The 19909-nt window shown below is 42.7% G+C and overlaps 1 protein-coding gene across 1 annotated transcript; it reads right to left on the bottom strand.

Annotated features, from left to right (window-relative positions):
* Positions 1-1389: 1389 nt before the first annotated feature.
* Positions 1390-19794, bottom strand: LOC111960756 (WD repeat and FYVE domain-containing protein 1). The gene is made up of 12 exons (XM_023982958.2): positions 19592-19794; positions 15406-15473; positions 13872-13945; positions 13607-13661; positions 12694-12844; positions 12435-12547; positions 7207-7333; positions 6807-6912; positions 4903-5004; positions 4396-4526; positions 2493-2601; positions 1390-2002 (listed from the first exon to the last, which is right to left on the bottom strand). Exons 1-12 carry the CDS (start codon positions 19726-19728, stop codon positions 1943-1945), a joined length of 1233 nt encoding a protein of 410 aa, XP_023838726.1. The 5' UTR covers positions 19729-19794; the 3' UTR covers positions 1390-1942.
* Between the last annotated feature and the right edge of the window lie 115 nt (positions 19795-19909).

Here is a 19909-nt window from a genome sequence, read left to right as displayed (position 1 = left end):
CTAGGCTGCCTGTAGCTTCTGTGACCTCGCCATGTCCCTCTGAGACATTAGCATGTTCTGTGTGATATTAACTCCTCTCTGTGAAACATGCACACCCCTGTATCTCTGTGATGTCCACAATATGTATTTATGATGTCAACACCTCTCTGTGACATAAACATGTCTCCCAGAGATGTCATCACGTTTCTGGCATAACATTGCAAGCACATCTGTGAAAGATTTCTCAGTGACATCAAAACATCACATGGCCACATCATCCTGTCTGTGTGACCTCACCACCATCCTATACATGAAGTGTACATGAAGTAAACATCAAGAAACAACCAAACACTTTGCTAGAAATAGAATATTACACAGTAGGTGATCAAAACTGGAATGGGACTACATTTGAAAATCGTTACTCCCACGTCATGTTCAGTTTTACCTTAAGGCAAGCGTTAGTCTAACCTAGCATAAAATTTGCCAAATATCTACCAGTTTAAGGACGTTATGCAACTCAAGCCGTAACGAAGAAAATCCCCCCCAAAATGTTTTTTTCTTTTTTTATTATATTAATGCACATCTGCTCTCTAAACCACAATTAGTGCATTTAAGTGCAGTGGAGAACCTTATGGGGCTCTGGAAACAAAACAGAGTGGGAGAGTGACAGAGGAACTAGTAAATAGTGTTGAATGCTTAGTATTCATGGGTGAGTGTTGAGAGAAAAATGCAGCTATGCTACAGAGTAGTGTGTGTAAGAACAGTCGTGAGAGTTTTGAAGGTTCTAGAAGGCTTGGTCCATCCCTCTCTCTTAAGGCCTTAGAGGAAACACAAGCAGCTTCTAATTTTACCCACAATCCCACAGTGAGAGATGAAACAGCGTAAAACATCAGTGCATGGGAACTTTAGCGCTACATTGCCTTTTATACAGTACCATTTCAGTACCTAAGTGCCTGTCTAAAGAGAGCAAAAGCCAAATAAAAACCTCTTGTTCAAAAGCTTACACCGTTTATCATTATACGCAAATTCATCTTAACTTTTCGCAAAGGCAACAGAGTATGGGGTCTTGGTTATCAGGACTAGAAGTGATATCTGTACAGTTGTGTAAATTGATGAAAGATGTTTTAGGTGTCTGAGATGAAGTTGGACAAGGTCTGTGGGAGAACAGCTGTGGCTACAGCTCGGCCAGGGTTGCCATGGTGACGGCACATACAGCCATGCCCTCTAATGACTCTTCCATCTTCTCCTCCTGAGACAAACGAGTGAGTAAGGCCAACTAGTGAAGAGAAAGAAAGAGAGAGGGAAAGAACAACTAGCGAGGAAAGAGAGAAACTGACCTCATGATCAGTGAGGGATATAGAGCGATAAGCACACTGCATCTCATACTGTACACACTATGCATATGGGTATACAAAAGCTGTGTTGTCATGGTTAGCATTTGCGATATTTAAAATGTAGAAAGTTGAAGTAAGCAGCCAATAGGAGAGCCCTGTATGTGTCTGTTGGGCAGGGCTTTGTGGATTATCGGGTCTAGCAGTCCAATGTTACAGTGCAAAAGGAATTAGAGCTGACCCACTATGTCAAAGAAACCAGACAGAGGTGGAACATACGTAAACACAAACACTGCTCCCTTCCATTCACACATCAGAACAGAACATTGTGCTTGGCACTCCGCTGAACAGGTACACACTGGAAGTTAGACCTGAGACACATTTGACTCAACTTCTCACGTACAAAACTGACACCAAATCAAGCAAAGGGTTACCAACACTAGTACCCACCCACTTACACAACACAACACACGCATACGTATCTTCATCCAAACGTCCAGTGGGAGATGAGAGAACAGAAGCAGCCGGACAGAAGAGGAGCCAGAAAGATGAGGAGACAGAGGAGTTCCCAATGACAGAGACATCTGTCAGTAGAGTAGAGGACAGAGTTTGAGGGCCGATGGGGGGGATAATCAACGTGGGGAGAAGCCTGTTGCTATGCTACAGCCAACCACTTGCGTCATGTCCCATATCTGTGGAAAGAAAGAGCCAATCAGGAATTCGGTAAAGTCAGATGGATATGTAAAGATGACAGTCATTCGCATAGAAAGTAGACACGCATTGATGCACATCACAATGGTAAAATGTAAACAACCAACACCTCAACATTTTTGGAGACAGGTTATTGATATGTCAGTGCTACTGTAGCAAGCAAAATAGTGTAGAGGCGATTGCTAACTAACTGCAAACAATTTTAGCTGACAAGCTAATATTCTTGGCTAACTTTGGGGCGAAACAATTCACTTACTTACTGTTAAATTAGTCACTGTAAATCTCATTGCTAGCAAAGGCGATGCTGTCTCCAAAACGGCAAGGTCTCCAGTAATGTTAACTTCGATGTTCTAGAACATTTCCGCTTTCCAAGCATATTAAAAAACATTTAGTAGTATTGAGTCTAAAACCCACTCATCAGGGACTGTATCTGACCAGTAGTTACTGATCAAGGCTGATAGTATGTCTGACCTTGACGACACGGTCGCTGCCACAGGTCACCATCAGGCCCCTGGAAGGGTCCATGTCCATAAAGGCTATGTTGTGCTTCCCCTCATGGAACGTTGCTAACGCAGTACGACTGGAAGATGAGACAAAGTGGTACGTGAGGAAATGAGGGGTGGCATGAAGAAGATAAATGTAAATCTGAGTCACATTTTTATTATACTCCATTACAGTATTATTATAGTGACATTACATTTAGTGGGGCAAAAAAGTATTTAGTCAGCCACCAATTGTGTAAGTTCTCCCACTTAAAAAGTTGAGAGAGGCCTGTAATTTTCATCATAGGTACACTTCAACTATGACAGACAAAATGAGAAGAAAAAAAATCCAGAAAATCACATTGTAGGCTTTTCAATTAATTTATTTGCAAATTATGGTGGAAAATAAGTATTTGTCTCAATACTTTGTTATATACCCTTTGTTGGCAATGACAGAGGTCAAACGTTTTCTGTAAGTCTTCACAAGGTTTTCACACACTGTTGCTGGTATTTTGGCCCATTCCTCCATGCAGATCTCCTCTAGAGCAGTGATGTTTTGGGGCTGTTGCTGGGCAACACGGACTTTCAACTCCCTCCAAAGATTTTCTATGGGGTTGAGATCTGGAGACTGGCTAGGCCACTCCAGGACCTTGAAATGCTTCTTACGAAGCCACTCCTTCGTTGCCCGGTGGTGTGTTGGGATCATTGTCATGCTGAAAGACCCAGCCACGTTTCATCTTCAATGCCCTTGCTGATGGAAGGAGGTTTTCACTCAAAATCTCACGATACATGGCCCATTCATTCTTTCCTTTACACGGATCGTCGTCCTGTCCCTTTGCAGAAAAACAGCCCCAAAGCATGATGTTTCCACCCCATGCTTCACAATAGGTATGGTGTTCTTTGGACAACTCAGCATTCTTTGTCCTCCAAACACGACGAGTTGAGTTTTTACCAAAAAGTTCTATTTTGGTTTCATCTGACCATATGACATTCTCCCAATCTTCTTCTGGATCATCCAAATGCTTCTCAGCAAACTTCAGACGGGCCTGGACATGTACTGGCTTAAGCAGGGGACACGTCTGGCACTGCAGGATTTGAGTCCCTGGCGGCGTAGTGTGTTACTGATGGTAGGCTTTGTTACTTTGGTCCCAGCKCTCTGCAGGTCATTCACTAGGTCCCCCCGTGTGGTTCTGGGATTTTTGCTCACCGTTCTTGTGATCATTTTGACCCCACGGGGTGAGATCTTGCGTGGAGCCCCAGATCGAGGGAGATTATCAGTGGTCTTGTATGTBTTCCATTTCCTAATAATTGCTCCCACAGTTGATTTCTTCAAACCAAGCTGCTTAYCTATTGCAGATTCAGTCTTCCCAGCCTGGTGCAGTTCTACAATTTTGTTTCTGGTGTCCATTGACAGCTCTTTGGTCTTGGCCATAGTGGAGTTTGGAGTGTGAGTGTTTGAGGTTGTGAACAGGTGTCTTTTATACTGATAACAAGTTCAAACAGGTGCCATTAATACAGGTAACGAGTGGAGGACAGAGGAGCCTCTTAAAGAAGAAGTTACAGGTCTGTGAGAGCCAGAAATCTTGCTTGTTTGTAGGTGACCAARTACTTATTTTCCACCATAATTTGCAAATAAATTCATTAAAAAGCCTACAATGTGATTTTCTGGATTTTTTCTCTCATTTTGTCTGTCATAGTTGAAGTGTACCTATGATGAAAATTACAGGCCTCTCTCATCTTTTTAAGTGGGAGAACTTGCACAATTGGTGGCTGACTAAATACTTTTTTGCCCCACTGTAAGTCATTTAGCAGACACTCTTATCCAGAGCGACTAAAATTGTTTTGAGATGTTTTATCACAATTATGTTCTATTACTAGTCGATCACACTCACTCCTCGTCCTTGACGGTGTCGTAGCAGGTGTCACACACTCGCACCTGGAACTCAAAGCCCATCACAGGGTATGTAGTGCTCTTGGAACTACACTTCCCACACACCGCTTTGCCACACTTCCTGCAGTGGTGCTAAAACAGGAAACATGAGAGTTAGCCAAGGGTCAATAATAAAGACAGATCACTCCTAGTTCCTGTATTTCTATGTGCCTATATCTATATTTCTACCACTACAATAGAGTCACAAGGATATTTGTATTAGAGTAATGGCTACACCAGGGGCTGCCTGCCCTCTCACCTGCCGAAGCCCAATGGTCTTAGAGTCCCACATCAGCATTAGCCAAGGGTCAAAGAAAATGGACTGATCACTCCCTAGTTCCTATATTTCTACCATTACTATTATACAGTTACAAGGCAATTCTTACAACAGTAATGGCTATGCCAGAGCCTTGTATTATATTCTCAATACAAGGCTCTGGTCTATACCAGAGGCTGCCTGCCCTCTCACCTGCCTAAGTCCAATGGTCTTTGAGTCCCACATCTGTTTGACGTTCCAGAAAAAAGGCTGCTCACACTTCTGACATGAGTCACTGTCCAACCACGGAGGAGCCTGTAGAGTCAAGCAGGAAGAGAAAGTTACAGAGTAGAGGGGGAGTGATGTTACTTTGTAGCAATGTTCAACACCAAAGGGCAATAGTGAGTTGACGTAGCTCCTTAACCAAGCAGATTGTGAGTTCAGCAGCATCTAAGGCAGGGGTGGGAAAACTACATGTTTTTTGGTCTTGTTTTATTTGGTGCCAAAAAGTTTGCCCACCTCTACTTTTTAAGGAGGAGGTGAAGTGAGGCATTGAGATGTATTCCTGGCTCCTGATATACAGTGCATTCTGAAAGTTCAGACCCCTTTACTTTTTCCTGCATTGTTACGTTACAGCCTTATTCTAAAATTGAATTGTTCCCCCCCCCCCTCATCAATCTACACATAATACGCCATAATGACAATGCACATTTTTTTTAATAGAAAACAAAAACAGAAATACCTTATTTACATAAGGATTCAGACTTTTCTGTGAGCCTCGAAATTGAGCTCAAGTGCATCTTGTTTCCATTGATCATCCTTGAGATGTTACTACAACTTGATTGGAGTCCACCTGCGGTAAATTCAATTGATTGGATTTAAGGTCTCGCAGTTCACAGTGCATGTCAGAGCAAAAACCAAGCGATGAGGTCGAAGGAATTGTCCGTAGAGCTCCAAGACAGGATTGTGTCAAGGCACAGATCTGGGGAAGGGTACCAAAAACAATTATCCAGTACTAAAGTACCTCAAGAACAGTGGCCTCCATCACTCTTAAATGAAAGACGTTTGGAAACACCAAGACTCTTCCTAGAGCTGGCTGCCCGGCCAAACTGAGCAATCGGGGGAGAAGGGCCTTGGTCAGGGAGGTGAACAAGAACCCGACGGTCACTCCGAAAGAGCTCCAGAGTTCCTCTGGGGAGATGGGAGAACCTTCCAGAAGGACAACCATCTCTGCAGCGTTCCACCAATCAGGCCTTTATGGTACTGGCCAGACGGAAGCTAATCCTCAGTAAAAGGCACGACAGCCTGCTTGGAGTTCAGACCATGAGAAACAAGATTCTCTGGTCTGATGAAATCAAGATTAAACTATTTGTCCTGAATGCCAAGCGTCACGCCTGGAGGAAACCTGGCACCATCCCTACGGAGAAGTGTGGTGGTGGCAGCATCATGCTGTGAGAATGTTTTTCAGCGGCAGGGACTGGGAGACTAGTCAGGGTCAAGGGAAAGATGAACGGAGCAAGGTACTGAGAGATCCTTGATGAAAACCTGCTCCAGAATGCTCAGGACCTTAGACTGGAGTGAAGGTTCACCTTCCAACAGGACAACGACCCAAAGCACACAGCCAAGACAATGCAGGAGTGGCTTCGGGACAAGTCTCGGAATGTCCTTGAGTGGCCCAGCCAGAGCCCGGACTTGAACCCGATCTAACATCTCCGGAGAGACCTGAAAATAGCTGTGCAGCGACGTTGTCCATCCAACCTGACAGAGTTTGAGAGGATCTGCAGAGAAGAATGGGATAAACTCCCCAAATACAGGTGTGCCAAGCTTGTAGCGCCATACCAAATTAGACTCAAGGCTGTAGTCACCAAAGGTGCTTCAACAAAGTACTGAGTAAAGAGTCTGAATACTTACGTAAAAGTGATATTTCAGTTTTGTATTTAGAATCAATTTGCAATTTGCAAACATTTCGAAAAACCTGCTTTCCCCTTTGTCATTATGGGGTATTGTGTTTAGATTGATAAGTGGAAAAAAAACTTCAATCAATTTTAGAATAAGGCTTCAACAAAATGTTGAAAAAGTCAAGGGGTCTGAATACTTTCTGAATGCACTGTACCTACCTCTTCTCTGGGAGTGTCCATGTTCCACACTGTGATGCCGCCATCTGCAGAACAGGACACCAGCTGTCTGGTCAGCTGCAGGTATCGCACCGCCTGCACTCGTTCACTGGATATTGGGAAGAAGAGAGAGAGGAAGAGAGAGAGGAAGAGAAAGAGAGAGAGCAAGAGAGGGGTGAGGGAAAAAAAGGAGGAAGAATGTAGAAAATAGAGTGATCTTCCAAAGAATTCCAGACGTAAATTGGTCTGATAGTTACGCCATCTGAGGAGCTCACAGATGGTAAAACATCAAAATAAAACATTAGGAAGTGAACAGCTCCCTGCGACAACTGGTACTGACCTACAGAGCCCTGCTACTGATAAGCATATGCACTGGCTGACACACACACACACTCCCTCTTACTGGTGTCCCTGGAGCAGTAGTGTTCGTCCCTTGCGGCCCCCGATATCCCACATGATGACACTGTGGTCAGACGCTCCTGAGAACAAAAGCCTCTGAACAGGATCCCACCACAGAGCTTCAATACTACCTGAGGGGGGGGGGGGGGAGGATGGTGAGAAGGGGGGGAAAGAGAGAAAGAGAGACCAGGAAGTTATGACACAACAGACGGGTGGTTGGTAGTGTGACCGCTTGGTATGGTAACTGCTTAGCATCCAACCGCAAGACTCTACAGAGGGTAGTGCGTACGGCCCAGTACGTCACTGAGCTCCCTGCAATTCCAGGCCCTCTACACCAGGTGGTGTCAGATGAAAGCCCTAAAAAAATTCTAAAACGCCAACCACCCAAGTCATAGACGGATCTCTCTGCTATCACACGGAAAAGCTGTACCAAGTCAGGAACCAACAGGACCCTTATCAGTTTCTAACCCAAAGGCATAAGATTGCTAAAAAGTTAACCAATAGCTACTATCTGCATTGACCCTTTTTGCACTTTTTTGGTGCAAAAAGGGATAATCAACGAGGGGCTATGCATTCTATGGAAAATTAGGAATGATGTGGAAGGTGCATCATTTAGGGTTCCCGAGTGGAGCATCGGTCTAAAGCACTCCATCTCAATGCAAGAGGAGTCACTACAGTCCCTGGTTCGAATCCAGGCTGTGTCACATCCGGCCGTGATTGGTGGTCCCATAAGGCGATGCACAATTGGCCCAGCATCGTCCGGGTTTGGCAGGGGTAGGCCGTCATTGTAAATAAGAATTTGTTCTTAACTGACTTGCCTAGTTAAATAAAGGTTAAATAAAAAATTTATTATTTACCACATTTGCCACTAGAAATGTGTTCAACATCCACTGAAGTAGCTAGCAAGTTTACTACAGTAGATAGTACAGTAGCTAGTTGCCTTGGTGACCAAACAAACATGGTTGCATGTTTCGCTAACCAAACCATCAGTCAAATTCAACAATACCAATAAATGTTCAGTAGACCTTTTGCTTTCTAAAAGCAGCTCAAACATAGAACATGTGCATTATAGGGAAATAATGCACGCTGTAGAATGCCCTTCAAGCCAATCAGAAATGAGTATTCAACAATGCCATGGTATAATGTTTATTATAAACCAAGTAGTTTGGCTCCTGGATGCTGACTGGCTGAAAGCAGTGGTATATCAGACTGTATACCATGGGTATGACAAAACATATATTTTTTTACTGTTCTAATTACTTTGGTAATAATAATAGCAGCAATAAGGCATCTCTGGGGTTTGTTGTATATGGCCAATACACTACCACAGCTAAGGGCTGTATCCAGGCACTCAGTGTTGTGCATAAGAACAACACTTAGCCGTGGTATATTGACCATATAACAGCACTTCATACCACATTGCTTAATTATCTATCCTGTTGCCTAGTTACTTTATCCTTATCTATATGTACATATCTACATCAATTACCTCGTACCCCTGCATATCAAATCAGTACTGGTACCCAGTCACATACAGTGCATTCAGAAAGTACTCAGACCCTTTGACTTGTTCCACATTTTGTTACATTACAGCTTTATTCTAAAATTGATTAAATAGTTTTTCCCCCTCATCAATCTACACACAATACCCCATAATGACAAAGCAAAAACATGTTTACTTTTTTTGTTGCAAATGTAAAAAATGAAATATGACATTTACATAAGTATGCAGACCCTTTACTCAGTACTTTGTTGAAGCACCTTTGGCAGCGATTACAGCGTTGAGTCTTCTTGGGTATGACTCCACATGCAAGGCACACCTGTATTTGGGGAGTTTCTCCCATTCTTCTCTAAAGATCGTCTTAAGCTCTGTCAGGTTGGATGGGGAGCGTCACTGCACAGCTATTTTCAGGTCTCTCCAGAGATGTTGGACCGGGTTCAAGTTCGGGCTCTGGCTGGGCCACTCAAGGACATTCCGAGACTTGTCCCGAAGCCACTCCTGCATTGTCTTGGCTGTGTGCTTTGGGTCGTTGTCCTGTTGGAAGGTGAACCTTTGCCCCAGTATGAGGTCCTGAGCAGGTTTTCATCAAGAATCTCTGTACTTTGCACCGTTCATCTTTCCCTTGATCCTGTCTCCCAGTCCCTTCCGCTGAAAAACACCACCATGCTTCACCGTAGGAATGGTGCCAAGTTTCCTGTCATGTGCCTTTTACTGAAGAGTGGCTTCCATCTGGCCACTCTACCATAAAGGCCTGATTGGTGGAGTGCAGCAAAGATGTTTGTCCTTCTGGAAGGTTCTCCCATTGCCACAGAGGAACTATGGAGCGCTGTCAGAGTGATCATCGGGTTCTTGGTCAGCTCTTGGTCAGCTCTTGGTCAGCTCTAGGAAGAGTCTTGGTGGTTCCAAACTTCTTTCATTTAAGAGTGATGAGGCCACAGTGTTCTTGGGGTCCTTCAATACTATACATTTTTTGGTACCCTTCCCCAGATCTGTGTCTCGACACAATCCTGTCTTGGAGCTAAACGGACAATTCCTTCGACCTCATGGCTTGGTTTTTACTCTGACATGCACTGTCAACTGTGGGACCTTATATAGACAGATATCTGCCTTTCCAATTAATGTCCAATCAATTCAATTCACCACAGGTGGACTCCAATCAAGTTGTAAAAACATCAAGGATGATCAATGGAAACAGGATGCACCTGACCTCCATTTCGAGTCTCATAAGGTCTGTTTTTTTATTTTTAAATACATTTGCAAAACATTTCTAAAAACCTGTTTTCGCTTTGTCATTATGGGGTATTGTCAGGGAAAATGTTATTGAATCCATTTTAGAATGAAGATGTAACATAACAAAATGTAATTGAATCCATTTTAGAATGAGGATGTAACATAACAAAATGTGGAAAAAGGGAAGGGATCTGAATACTTTCCGAATTAGCATTTCAGTCTACACCGGTTGTTTACGAAGCATTTGACAAATAACATTTGATTGATTTTAGAAGGTTGGGGTGAGTCAAAGGGAAATGAGAGCCAGTTTCATCATCGCATTTGATGGTTTTTGCGACTGCACTTGAATAAACTTTAAAAGTTCTTGAAATGTTCCACATTGACTGGACTGTCGTTTCTCTTTGCTTATTTGAGCTGTTCTGGCCATTATATGGACTTAAGTCTTTTACCAAATAGGGCCCTCTTCCGTGAAGCATGGAGAAGGAGGTGTGATGGTGCTTTGCTGGTGACACTTCTAAATAAATCACAGACATTCAAGGCACACTAAACCAGCATGGCTACCACAGCATTCTGCAGCGGTAAACCATCCCATCTGGTTTGCGCTTAGTGGGACCAACATTTGTTTTTCAACAGGACAATGACACACACCTCCAGACTGTGTAAGGGCTATTTGACCAAGAAGGAGAGTGATGGAGTGCTGCATCAGATGACCTGACCTCCACAATCACCCGAGTTGGACCACAGAGTGAAAGAAAAGCAGCCAAAAACTGCTCAGCAAATGTGCGAACTCCTTCAAGACTGTTGGAAATGCATTCCAGGTGAGGCTGGTTGAGAGAATGCCAAGAGTATTATGATTTGTTTAAGAATTTTTGGTTACTACATGTTATTTCATAGTTTTGATGTCATCACTATTATTCTACAATGTAGAAAATAGTAAAAAATAAAGAAAAACCCTTGAATGAGCAGGTGTCCAAACTTGACTGGTACACACACAATTTTCGTAAAAAACATAATGTGCAATCACGTGCGCACACACACACACACACACACACACACACACACACACACACACACACACACACACACACACACACCCCTTGTTTTTGAAAGAAAAGCAAACTAAAATAACATCAAATTGATCAGAAATACAGTGTAGACATTGTTAATGTTGTAAACGACAATTGTAGCTGGACAAAGCAAAAACATGTTTACATTTTTTTTGCAAATAAAAAAACTGAAATATGACATTTACAAAAGTATGCAGACCCTTTACTCTGCACTTTGTTGAAGCACCTTTGACAGCGATTACAGCGCTGAGTTCCTCTGTCCAATGTCTGTGTTCTTTTGCCCATCTTAATCTTTTCTTCTTATTGACCAGTCTGAGATATGGCTTTTCTTTGCAACTCTGCCTAGAAGGCCAGCATCCCGGAGTCGCCTCTTCACTGTTGACGTTGAGACTGGTGTTTTGCGGGTACTATTTAATGAAGCTGCCAGTTGAGGATTTGTGAGGCGTCTGTTTCCCAAACTAGACACTAATGTACTTGTCCTCTTGCTCAGTTGTGTACCGGGGCCTCACACTCCTCTTTCTATTCTGGTTAAAGCCCGTTTGCGCTGTTCTGTGAAGGGAGTAGTACACAGCGTTGTACGAGATCTTCAGTTTCTTCGCAATTTCTTGCATGGAATAGCCTTCATTTCTCAGAATAAGAACAGACTGACAGGTTTCAGAAGAAAGTTCTTTGTTTCTGGCCATTTTGAGCCTGTAATCAAACTCACAAATGCTGATGCTCCAGATACTCAACTAGTCTAAAGAAGGACAGTTTTATTGCTTCTTTAGCATAACAACAGTTTTCAGCTGTGCTAACAGAATTGCAAAAGGGTTTTCTAATGATCAATTAGCCTTATAAAATGATAAACTTGGATTAGCTAACACAACGTGCATTGGAACACAGGAGTGATGGTTGCTGATAATGGGCCTCTGTACACCTATGTAGATATTCCATTAAAAATCTGCTGTTTCCAGCTACAATAGTCATTTACAACATAAAAAATATCTACACTGTATTTCTGATCAATTTGCTGTTATTTTAAATGGACAAAAAAGTTGCTTTTCTTTCAAAAACAAGGACATTTCTAAGTGACCCCAAACTTTTGAACGGCAGTATGCATACAAGTGCAAAACTGTTACCCCACTGCATGACAATACAGTATGGCTCCATACAATCTGCCAGCAACATTTCCTCTTTTAAATGATTGCCAGTTAGAGATGGCATCCGAGCACTTTGTAGCGTCCGTTTCCATATTGTGCATAGGCTGTCCGTGTGTCCCTGTGTGTGTCACAGGAGGCTGCTGAGTGGCAAACGGCTCATAATAATGTCCGGAACGGAGCAAATGGAATGGCATCAAACGCTTGAAAACCATGTATTTGATACCATTCCACTCATTATCACGAGCCCATCCTCCCCAATTAAGGTGCCACAAACCTCCTGTGGTATATGTGTTACCTTCGTGGCCCTTCAGTGTTGTGATGGTGGAGTAGGTCTGTCTCTCCAGTTTCAGCAGGGTGATCTGTCCTGAGTAGTCCCCTACAAAGGCATGCTGGGTGTCGTTGTCATACCTAAACACAGAGTCAAGGAAGATACACAGGAAGAGCACATAGGACAGATAGGAAGTTACCTTTGACCAAAGAAGTCATTCTTAGGAATATGAACATTAACAATAAACTGACCCCTGTCCAGCTCTCACGCAAACAGAGAAGGATACTGTAGACAGTTGGCCCAGGAGCCGAAGTAGTGGCGCCCCAGCATACTGCCGCTCTGGGTGCACATCCAGCTCACACTCTTGTCGTGTCCGGTGCTCACCACCCACTCGCTCTCCAGAGAAAACACGATGTCTGACACACGGTTCTGATGGGCTGGACACACACAGCCACAATGGGTTAAATACACACACACACACAAATGTTGAATTCATTCTCCACTCAACTTTCTCTTTCTGCAAAAGGTTTGAGTGAGTAGAATGACTATAGATTACTTAATGGAGCTTTTCTGTTCTGGGCCCATTTTCACTGCTGGATGAGAACTGCTAGAAACTTCCACAGTGACATCTGTTTTTTGGCATTTAATGCTTACATTTTTTTTTTTTTTTTTTTTTTTACTCAAATTTCCCTAAGCATGGATTTTCCAGTGATGAGAGAAGGGTCCAGGCTGCATGGCTAGCCTGTTAGTCACAGAGACCATATTCTCTGAGCCTGGGGGAAGGTGACTGTAGTAACATAATAATAGTCAGACAATATGAGGTGGTGGTGGATCATCATCATCAAGTTGGATTGCTTGAACAATAATTACTTATCCTCTTTCACTGTGGGTCTGGGTCTGAGTGTGTGCATGCATGTGTTCTAAGCAGCAATGACGTCGGTCTCTATTTCCTGTTCAGACATTTCCCCAGAGGCATGCTGAGTAGGGACCAGATTATTTCTCATGGGACTGGGCAGTGCTTCAGAACACAGCCCAGTATACACACATACTAATGTACACTAAAGAGCCATTATCACTGATATATACTGTTACACAAGACTCCATTACTGAACACTAGAGATCATATCATGTCTACATCACCAAAGCTTCTTAGTTTTCATTGGCTTTGTAAAGGCAGAAAACCCCCACTACAATCTCACCAGGATAGGTCTTCACATGGTTCATCTTGTTGAAATCTTCAGACAGAAGGAGTTCCTGTTAGCACCACCAAACAATAGTAAAGATCAGTTACCAGTCCCACTCTTATTCCATGTAACTTCATACTTCTAGCTTGTTTCTCATTCAAAGCAGGGACACATTAGAAACGGGGTCAGTGTGAACCAGAATGGAATGTTATGGGTCCACTCAAAACACAGAGACTGGGGTTTACACATGAGGTCATCTTTAAGGCTTCATCTCACTCACCACAATGGCTCCGTTGTCCTGCCCGATGAAGATGCGCCTGCTGTCGTGATGGTAAGACATACAGGAGCACGGCGCTAGTACAGAGATGAAAAATATGTATTGAAAAAACAATTGTGTATGGCCAATGTTTTGATTCAATAGTATACGCTTCAGCTACAGAGGCTTGCGAAAGTATTCACCCCCTTGGCATTTTTCCTATTTTGTTGCCTTACAACCTGGAATTAAAATAGATTTTGGGGGGGCCTGTATCATTTTATTTACACAACATCCCTACCACTTTGAAGATGCAAAATATGTTTTATTGTGAAACAAACAAGAAATAAGACAAAACAACTTAAAACTTGAGCATGCATAACTATTGCACCGCCTCCCCCCCCCCCAAGTCAATACTTTGTAAGCCACCTTTTGCCGCAATTACAGCTGTAAGTCTCTTGGGTATGTCTCTATAAGCTTGGGACATCTACCCACTGGGATTTTTGCCCATTCTTCAAGACAAAACTGCTCCAGCTCCTTCAAGTGGGATGGGTTCCGCTGGTGTACAGCAATCTTTAAGTCATACCACAGATTATCAATTGGATTGGGTCTGGGCTTTGACTAGGCCATTCCAAGACATTTAAATGTTTCCCCTTAAACCCTTCAAGTGTTGCTTTAGCAGTATGCTTAAGGTCATTGTCCTGCTGGAAGGTGAACCTCCGTCCAGTCTCAAATCTCTGAAAGACCGAAACAGGTTTCTCTGAAGAATTTCGTGTATTTAGCGCCATCCATCATTCTCTTCAATTCTGACCAGTTTCCCAGTCCCTGCCGATGAAAAACATCCCCACAGCATGATGCTGCCACCACCATGCTTCACTATGGGGATGGTGTTCTCGGGGTGATGAGAGGTGTTGGGTTTGCGCCAGACATAGCGTGTTCCTTGATGGCCCAAAAGCTCAATTTTAGTCTCATCTGACCAGAGTACCTTCTTCCATATGTTTGGGGAGTCGCCCACATGCCTTTTGGCAAACACCAAATGTGTTTGCTCCTTTTTTTCACTTAAGCAATGGCTTTTTTCTGGCCACTCTTCCGTAAAGCCCAGCTCTGTGGAGTGTATGGCTTAAATTGGTCCTATGGACAGATACTCCAATCTCCACTGTGGAGCTTTGCAGCCCCTTCAGGGTTATCTTTGGTGTCTTTGTTGCCTCTCTGATTAATGCCCTCCTTGCATGGTCTTTGAGTTTTGGTGGGCGGCCCTCTCTTGGCAGGTTTGTTGTGGTGCCATATTCTTTCCATTTTTTAATAATGGATTTAAATGGTGCTCCGTGGGATGTTTGAAACAAGTAAAAATGTTTTCATTTCACTTCACCAATTTGGACTATTTTGTGTATGTCCATTACATGAAATCCAAATAAAAATCTATTTAAATTACAGGTTGTAATGCAACAAATCAGAAAAATGCCAAGGGGGATGAATACTTTTGCATGGCACTGTATTTTTAGCATCTAACGTTAGTGGACGTTTCAGCTGAGGCCTACTTCTAATCGCTTGTGGTACTTACAGGAGACTGTGTGGTAGATGCTGGGCCAGTACTGTCCACTGTCTCTCTTCAGCCATACCCGGATAGTTCTGGACATAGGACACAGGAAATGTCATATTCAAACTTCAAGTGCCCCTCTTGGCACTGTTCCTGAAGGTGCAGCATGATAGTCTCAAATGTGAATAGGGATTACAGTACTAGAACTTGGGCTACTTGGGAGAAAAATGTCTAAGACTGTCAGCTCCTCTATTGCAATATAATACAGTTTTAGAACACCATGAATTTCTCAAGCCACAAGATCATTGTGACACAAAAGGAGAGTACAGTGTCATTACGACAGTCCAGTCACAAGATATAAAAAAAGAACTTCTCATACTACTTGAATCTCCCTTCCTCAAAAATGTACCCTTTCTAGTCAACCATGAGAAGCTTATCCTACTGGGGACAAGGAAGGGTATTTAAATTCTCTCTATACCTTGCTCAGGATATTGCTCCTCAATGTACAATTGACCAAGCATGACCGCCACATTAACTTACTCTGATCTACGCCTGCCTGGTGCCCTAAAGTTGACCAGAAGAGGATGGCCTCCCGTTTTAGAGAAGTGCCCACCCTACTATCTCTTCCTCACCATTTATGAATACTTTTTGGAGTAGGTGTTAATGGCCTACATCTCTTTTGTGTCTAAATTGTGTGGTTAGGCGGTGCACAAAATGACTGAAAACAAAATAAAAATTCAACTGCAATTGGGGTTGGAGGTGGCAGTTACACTTGTCAATTGATTCACATAAGGCATACCCCTAAGATAACGTCTCAAATAATGGTGACCGTTGGGTATTAGGTAGTATTTTTATGCTAGTTTGCTGTATCTGCACCAAAACCAGTATTTTTCCTTCATAGCTTGTTCTCCATCTTTTTAAATAGGGAGCCAATTTGTTTTCAGGACTTTTATTCCCATAGCTGATCAAAACTCATTCTCTCATGGCTCTCTCTCGTCCCTCTGCAGCAGACATACATACGGTGAGCAATATGTTTGAAACATCGAATCGAAATACATAAAGAATCGTGAGAATTGCAATACGTACCATAACCTATGCATCGTGATAATATTGTATCATGAGGTCCATGGTCCTAGTATGTAGCGAAGGTAACAGGTAGCCAAATGTATACCAACTAGCACACAAATCAACAATATCCTGATGTCAGTGCCAGGATTGTGCAGCTAGCTAGCGTTACACACATTGTTATGCCCTGAGGATATGCATTCCAAACCTACTAACTAGCTGACTTGCCAAATCAATAGAATAATATTTGCTATTGCTAACACCTACGAAAGCAGTAAACTGTTTATGCAGTAGCCTCTAGGAGCGAAGTTGATTCGTCACACATTGAGAGTTTCTTCAAGTGCAGTCACAAAAACCATCAAGCGCTACGATGAAACTGTCTCTCATGCGGACCACCACAGGAAAGGAAGACCCAGGGTTACCTCTGCTGCAGAGGATAAGTTACCAGCCTCAAAAATTGCAGCCCAAATAAATGCTTCACAGAGTTCAAGTAACAGACACATCTCAACATCAACTGTTCAGAGGAGGCTGCGAGAATCAGGCCTTCATGGACAAATTGCTGCAAAGAAATCACTACTAAAAGGACACCAATAAGAAGAAGAGACTTGCTTGGGCCAAGAAACACAAGCAATGGACATTAGACCGGTGGAAATTTGTCCTTTGGTCTGGAGTCCAAATTGGAGATTTTTGGTTCCAACCGCCGTGTCTTTATGAGACGCATAATAGGTGAAAGGATGATCTCCGCATGTGTATTTCCTACCGTAAAGCATGGAGGAGGAGGTATGGTGTGGGGGTGCTTTGCTGGTGACACTGTCTGTGAATTATTTAGAATTCTGGGATTTATTTAGAATTCAAGGTACACTTAACCAGCATGACTACCACAGCATTCTGCAGCCATCCCATCTGTTTTGAGTTTAGTGGGACTATAATTTGTTTGTCAACAAGACAATGACCCAACAAACCTCCAGGCTGTGTAAGGACTATTTTATCAAGAAGGAGAGTGATGGAGTGCTGCATCAGATGACCTGGCATCCACAATCCCCCGACCTCAACCAAACTGAGATGGTTTGGGATGAGTTGGACCACAGAGTGAAGGAACAGCAGTCAACAAGTGCTCAGCATATGTGGGAACTCCTTCAAGACTGTTGGAAAAGCATTCCAGGTGAAGTTGGTTGATAGAATGCCAAGAGTGTGCAAAGCTGTCATCAAGGCCAAGGGTGGCTATTTGAAGTATCTCAAATCTCAAATATATGTTGATATTTTTTTTTTTTTTGGGATACTACACGATTCCATATGTAATTTCATAGTTTTGTTGTCTTCACTATTATTCTACAATCTAGAAAATAGTCAAAATAAAGAAAAACCCTTGAATGAGTAGGTGTTCTAAAACTGTTGACCGGGAGTGTATGTATAAAATGTATTTATAATTATATGACAATATGTAAAGTTGACTATAATTCCATTACACAATTTCTGATACATCACATGCCTTACTTTTTTCCGCTGCATAAGTAAAAGTAGGAAAGGCATCACTTATGCCTCAACCACAGATAGAACAACGAGACAGATATTTCACCGGATGTATAAATGTGAAGCATCTGGTTGGCATTTCCACTCATACCAACTATGGTAGTGACAGGAAGCTCAGTGGCCGGCAGAGGGAGATGATGGAACGAGATGGATTTTGGCGGACATTCTGCTTATTTAATCATCAATGAAACATTTGATCTCAATACAGTTCTGTTCCCAAAACTACAATCTGTTACGAACAGAGTGAACCAAGTTTTGTAGACTTTACCCTTTGCCAAAGTTTCAAAAAAATGCAGTGCAAAGGCAAATTTAGTTATTGCACACGCGCCCTTCACAGAGTAGGAGTTCCCCAACGGAAATATGCAAATGTATGCTAGAACAGGCCAATGGGATCTCGCTAGCTCGTGCTTGGCTCTTCCCACCTCCTTGCTTGTTCTTCCCATTATGGCTCATTTGTTCCAATTTGAAACAACAAGCTGTGGTCTATCTTGGTTTAGTTATAAAAATATTTGCCTCTACTGCCATTTATTCCAATTAGACTGGTTTTGGATTTCTCCCTGAGTAAGATGGCTTCCATTTTCGCCCTACTGTGGAAAACCCTCAAATTATGACAAAGCTAACACAGATAGAACAATGAGCCAGATATTTCACCGGACGTATAAATGTGAAGCATCCGGTTGGCGTTTCCACTCACTACCAAATATGGTGATGAGAGGAAGCCCAGTTACTGGCAGTGGTAGAAGATGGAACAAGATGGATTTTGCCCGACATTCAATGAATCATTTCATCTCCAAACAGCGGACTGCGTTTTGTAGCCTTTTGCCAAAGTTTCTATAAAAATTGCGTCGTTTAGAAGGGGTGCAAGGGCGAATTGAGTTACTGCACACGCGCACTTAACAGAGTAGGCGTTCCCTAACGGAAATATGAAAATAAAGGTTAAAACGCGCCAATAGGATCTCACTAGCTCCTGCTTGGCTCTGCCTACCTCCTTGCTTGTTCTGTCCACTATGATTAATTTGCTCCCATTGGAAAGACAAGCTCTGGGTTAGTTATACAAATCTTTGTAGCTAGCCCCTCTAGTTTAATAGGATATCTATTGTCTTGCAGGTATTTACATGGTTTTGCGCACGTACCAGGTGATATAGATTTAAACTTCAATACCGGTGTTCTAAAAAGTCGACTAAATATGTTCCTGTAGATATTTTGTCTAAAGATTGGAACATGTGAAGGACCAACATCAGACAATCGGCTGAGTAAGTTCAAATATAACTGTATTCAACATTCCGGCTTGAAGAGGACCATCTCAAGAATCAAACATTGTCATGATGTTCCAGACGGTGTATTTAGAATAGAACCGTCTGGTCCCCATGGCAAATTGTGTTATTGACTGTACGTTTGTTTGTGTGTAACTCTGTGTTGTTGTTTTTGTCCCACTGTTTTGCTTTATCTTGGCCAGGTCGCAGTTGTAAATGAGAACTTGTTCTCAACTGGCCTACCTGGTTAAATAAAGGTGAAAAAAATAATAATAGTAAGCAGGCTAGCTAACGTTACCGTTATCTGGCTAATAGCTAGATAATGATCTGGAAAACAGCTAATGGGGCGTCAGACAACCTACCTGTCCTCGCTAACCGTGATCACTCCGTCCTCTTTCGGTATCAAAACTGCAGCATTGACCGTGTGCGAGTGTCCTTCGATTTTATTTAGAAGAACTGGTCTTGAACTTTGAGGCCTCGAATGAATCTCTGCCGCCATAGCTATGTTTTCTTTTCCTCCCAACTCGACAATCAGCTGACGGCTAAGGAAGTTGAGTAAGATTACCATAATGTCTAGAATAGCAGCGCACTGCTTTGTTTCTTCTAATATAATATTATGGCGGTCCGTAAACAAACGTTAGCGGTGCACAGCGCTTCATACTGCATTGGGGCGTGTAGTC

Source organism: Salvelinus sp. IW2-2015, linkage group LG4p (genome assembly GCF_002910315.2).
Source record: "Salvelinus sp. IW2-2015 linkage group LG4p, ASM291031v2, whole genome shotgun sequence".
Lineage (NCBI taxonomy): Eukaryota > Metazoa > Chordata > Actinopteri > Salmoniformes > Salmonidae > Salvelinus > Salvelinus sp. IW2-2015.
Note: the sequence above shows the minus strand (reverse complement) of the source record. Positions and strands in the feature narration are given on the sequence as shown.

Excerpts from the sequence above, each read along its gene's own strand:
- LOC111960756 (XM_023982958.2), bottom strand. The coding sequence starts at position 19,728 with ATGGCGGCAGAGATTCATTCGAGGCCTCAAAGTTCAAGACCAGTTCTT. Across the intron at positions 5,005-6,806 it reads TGGACACTCCCAGAGAAGAG|GCTCCTCCGTGGTTGGACAG; the intron begins GTAGGTACAGTG and ends TTGACTCTACAG. Across the intron at positions 4,527-4,902 it reads AGACCATTGGACTTAGGCAG|CACCACTGCAGGAAGTGTGG; the intron begins GTGAGAGGGCAG and ends TTCCTGTTTTAG.